The 4,555-nt window shown below is 35.7% G+C and overlaps 1 protein-coding gene across 1 annotated transcript; it reads left to right on the plus strand.

Annotated features, from left to right (window-relative positions):
- The first annotated feature begins 1,931 nt into the window (after nucleotides 1–1,931).
- Nucleotides 1,932–4,555, plus strand: LOC147532113 (uncharacterized). The gene is made up of 2 exons (XM_086650632.1): nucleotides 1,932–2,169; nucleotides 2,660–4,555. Exon 2 carries the CDS (start codon nucleotides 2,671–2,673, stop codon nucleotides 4,330–4,332), a length of 1,662 nt encoding a protein of 553 aa, XP_086506758.1. The 5' UTR covers nucleotides 1,932–2,169; nucleotides 2,660–2,670; the 3' UTR covers nucleotides 4,333–4,555.

A 4,555-nucleotide genomic window follows, 5' to 3' on the forward strand; every position in this document is an offset into this window, starting at 1 on the left:
CGTGATGCCAATCTTGTGATTTCATATGGACAATTACTTTTTGGCGGACTCTTGGTTTTCTACCACTTAACTGACTGACTTGCCAATTTGGACTACAAACGTATTTCGTTGCCCATTCAATTAAATCGTCTCTTGTTTCAAGTACTTATCGAGTTTGAAAATACTTACGAACAACAATTCTTACTACTCGTCCGTCGTTTCAACATATATTCAGATATTCAAAATGAAGATCTTATCTAGGGGTGCCCTCAACTTCGACACATCGCTTATCTTCGATTTGAAGTCTTCCAAAATCCCAAGATTCATAGGAATGGGGAATCCCATTGGAAGTGAGAGGTGCTTGAAGATTTAAGTTCTCTTTGTCATATTGTTTTTGTATAGTTGGGGAGAAGCGCCTATAACCATGTGTGGTTCACCCATGTTGACAGGAGTGAAAGGGCTGAATGGGTGTTAATAACAGTTTAGAGGGCACCAATAACTTTTTTTTTTGAGACAAACCAGGATTTCATTCATAGAAGGAATACAATCCAACAAATTACACGATTTTGATAGTTTTGACTCCTTTGAGACAACATGGATTTACTGAAGTAAATAACAACATGAAACTTACAACAGTAAAGACAACATGAAGGGAAAAGAGTACAACATTGCAAAAATAAAATAAAAAGACCTTAAAGTTCACGAATTAAAGACCCTAAAGATCACGAAGGAGACCGGTCGTGAATTTATTAAACTTAATTATATGTAATCAAGATTTGTGCCATGATTCTCGAGTAAGTTAAAAAATCCTAGCCGCACAAGTTGCAGGCATTCGAATCCTTCTTCCTCGACCTTCAACTTCCGTATGACGATCTTTGGTTGAAGCCTTTTTTGCTGTTGTTATCTATGTTACCACCGGCATCTCCATCGACAAAACATTTTCTCCTTCTTCTGTTTGGTGATTTGGGTGTTGATTTAATGAAGTTTTATCATCTTCTTCAACTTCTTGATTCTGAATCGAATCCATCATATAGAACAAAAGAAAATCCTAAACCCACAATTCCAGAAACACTGTTTACCCAACAAAAAAAAAAACTGAAATTGAAAGTATAGAGAAACCGAAAAAAGTAATAGGATTTCTAGAGAGAAAGAGATGTGTTTATCTGTAAACCCCCAACTTATCTTCTACTAATAATTTCTTATGAACTATAAGAAACTAAACCAAATCAAAGAGAGTGAAGATAAGAGGTGAAAAAGAAAGAAAAACAAATTCTAGATTAAAAACCCTCTTTTGCCTTGAGAATCTAAACTTCTTACACAAAGAGAGAGAGAGAGAGAAAAAGTTGTTCTCTGTTCCAGCAATTACAATAACAAAAAAAATAGATGAGCACTAAGTCCAGACCCGAAAACAACACACTAGAAATAGGAAAGAAATAAGATTCCGGCGAAGGGATAACCTTCGCTAGAGGAAATCGATAATCTTAAACGGTTTTCTCTGTCTCTCAAAAACGGTTTTGTCTCTCTCTCAAAAACGGTTTTCTCTCTCTCAAAACGATTTTCTCTCTCTCCAAAACGGTTTTCTCTGTAGTCATGCTTATCACATCCTATCGATGTATCAATATGCCTTGTAACAACTAACGTAAGTCCATTTCTTCAAAAAAAAAAAAAAAATTATTGAAATTCATAAATTTCTTCAACATTCAAATTACACGTGGAGGGTTTTCATTGGTAGAAAAACTCCAACGTCCCGGTCCGAATCTACCTTCCCCTCTATGGAGTCCCGAGGCATAAAATAATAACAAGTCAACCAGTAACTCAAATTTCCTTAATTAACCTCAAGTTCATCCCTAAATTACTCATTATCAAATTTCCAATGAACCTAATAACAAGGATATTTTCGGAATCAGAAAAAATTAAAAAAATAACTGATACTTTTGAGATCTCCAACAGTTACTTTTTGAATTTTTTCAACTCTTTCATCATTCATCTTTATAGGCGAACGCGACGCTCACGATGATTTCTAAAAAGAAATACTAACAAATTTCAGAAGTAATTTTAGTTTTTAATCTTCATTTCTTGATTTATTTGAAAATTTACAATCTGATAATCTCTAGTTCCACAGTTCTTAGTTGATCCAAAGGATTCTTATTCGTTTCCCTGATTTCTCACAGTTTTGAATCACTATAAGAGGTAATTTAATTTAGGGTTTATGTTTTCGGTTTTGAATCTTTTCTTGATTTCTCATTTAATTTGGTCATCAATTTCTTAGTACTTCTTGATATTGACTGAGATTAAGGAATGTTCAGGTATTTAGATTTAAATTTGATTTGTTCTTGTAATGGATTATGTTTATGTTAGGTTTAAACTTCAATTCCTCTTAGATAGGGTTTGTTTTTTTCTGGTTGTGAGATCTGAAATCTGATTCGAAGTCTCAATTGACTCAGTGACAGATTTCAGAAAGTTTGTTTTTGTCTGACTCATGGTGTCGGACTATCTAAATTGCTAATACAGTCTAATTTTTGGGTCCGTTTGAGTCAGACGATTGAGATTCAAACGAGTCAGACGAGAGACAAAGCAAAAAAACAAACACTACTTGGATTTTTTTTCCTTTTGGACGTTTTCATTAGTTGCCGGAATTGCCTCTCAATATTGTTTCTGATCAAGTGGTTTTATCTTTCAGAGTGGACTGTGATGTTTCACCATTCTGCTAGCAGGAGCCAGAGACCCAAAGGGTTTAAGGTTAAACAGGCATTTCAAGTTTCTTTGTTCTTGGCAATTTGTATATGGCTACTTTACCAGGTCAAACAGTCCCATGGCAAGAGGAAGGATTATGGTGGAACTGTTGAAAAGAGGATAATTACAGAGTATAAAACGGTAGATTTCGGGCGCAAAGAGAAAGCAGGATCTAGTGAAGGAGAGAAGATGATTACGGGTGATAGAATTCCACACAAAAACGATGTAGGAAATCGAGATGATGATATTGATAGAAATGCTGAAGAAGAGTCCGTCACTGTCGGTCGTGAAGATTCACGAGATAGATTAGACGACAACGAGAAGGAAGCGGAGATACAAGAAGATGAATCAGGAGTTGGTCAAGATGGTACTAGTAATCAAGTCAGAGATGGGCTTGAAGTAGTGGGTACAGAGAAGGATGATTCTGAAGATGATGCAGAGGAAAGTGCCACAAATGATGAAGATAGAAGGGAGCCTAATAAACAAGAAAGTGAAGCACTAGGCTCGGACGAAGATAGCTTTTCTACTCTTCAAATAGACAGTGATGATAAATTTGATTTGGAGAAAGATAAGAAAGACTCTAAAGATAGTGAAGAGGAAAATTTTATAAATGATGAAAGGAAAGAGGATGAAATGGAGACAAATAGACAAGCTGAAGAATCGAAAGGAAGCAAAAGAGATCAGTTTGAAACTCAATTAAGAGATGACGATGTGGGAATTAGTTCAGACAAGGATGAAGAAGAGTCTGAAAGTGCCGAGGAGGAAATTAATACATATCATAAAGAGAGAGAGTCAAAGACGGAAGAAAAAGAATCACTAGGCGAGAAACGAGATCATTTTGATAATGAACTAAGTGATGGAGATGAAGCAATGAGTTTGAACAAGGATGGGAAAGACTCTAAAAATCTTGGAGAGGAAAACGTCGCAAATGATGAAAATGAAAGAAACGAAAAGGAGCAGAACAAGGAACAGGAAGACTCGAAAGGAATTGACGAAGTGAAGTTTGATAAAGAAAATGATGGAGATGAAGCACTTGCTTCTGATAGATATCAAAACTCAAAAGTAGATGAAAATAAATCGGAAATGTTACACAATGAAACGGATAAAAGTAGTATTCGTGATCAGAGTGAAACAGAAAATGGGGGAGAAGGTTTCCTAGATGTCAACGGAGTTCCTCAGGATGGTCTCGAACTTGTGAGTTCGACTTCAAATGATGAAAAAGGTGATGAGCGGACCCCAACTTTGGATTATGAATCCACTTCACGTTCCGGTAATCAAATTGGAATAAGTGCAAACACAACTTTCGTTTCAAATGATGAAAAGACGAAGAAGATGGTGTCTGAAGATCAAGTTATTGTAGTGAAACAAGTTGAAAGAGGTATTTCTTTGAGTGAAGAAACGAAAAATAAAAGCTCTTTAAATGGTGTTTCTGAATCTTTTGATGACATTAATAAGTCGAACATGAACAAGACTTCAGAGACCTTGAAGGATGATGACATAGTCTCAGACAATTCTACTCCTGCTCCACAAAATGAAAAAGAGCCAGTTTCTCTACAGACACTTCGACGAGATGAAAATGAACTCGATAGAACAAATGATGCAGGAACATATGTCGATTAACTTTTGCTACTCGAGTCGTCTACCTTTTTCTCATAATTTGGGTTAGAAATCTCTGTCCACCTTTTTTTTTTTACCTTTTGTTTGCTTTTTATTAGGCATGCCACCAAGGCCCGGCAAGCTTGATTTCAATACATAAAGATTTTTCCGTTTGATACTTGTGATCTTCCTTCCGAAATGTACATGTTGGCCAATTTGAGTTTCATTATAAAACATTAGTTGTCGA

Source organism: Eschscholzia californica, unplaced genomic scaffold, assembly GCF_041429995.1.
Source record: "Eschscholzia californica isolate CP2 unplaced genomic scaffold, dmEscCali1.0.p SCAF_6, whole genome shotgun sequence".
Taxonomy (NCBI): domain Eukaryota; kingdom Viridiplantae; phylum Streptophyta; class Magnoliopsida; order Ranunculales; family Papaveraceae; genus Eschscholzia; species Eschscholzia californica.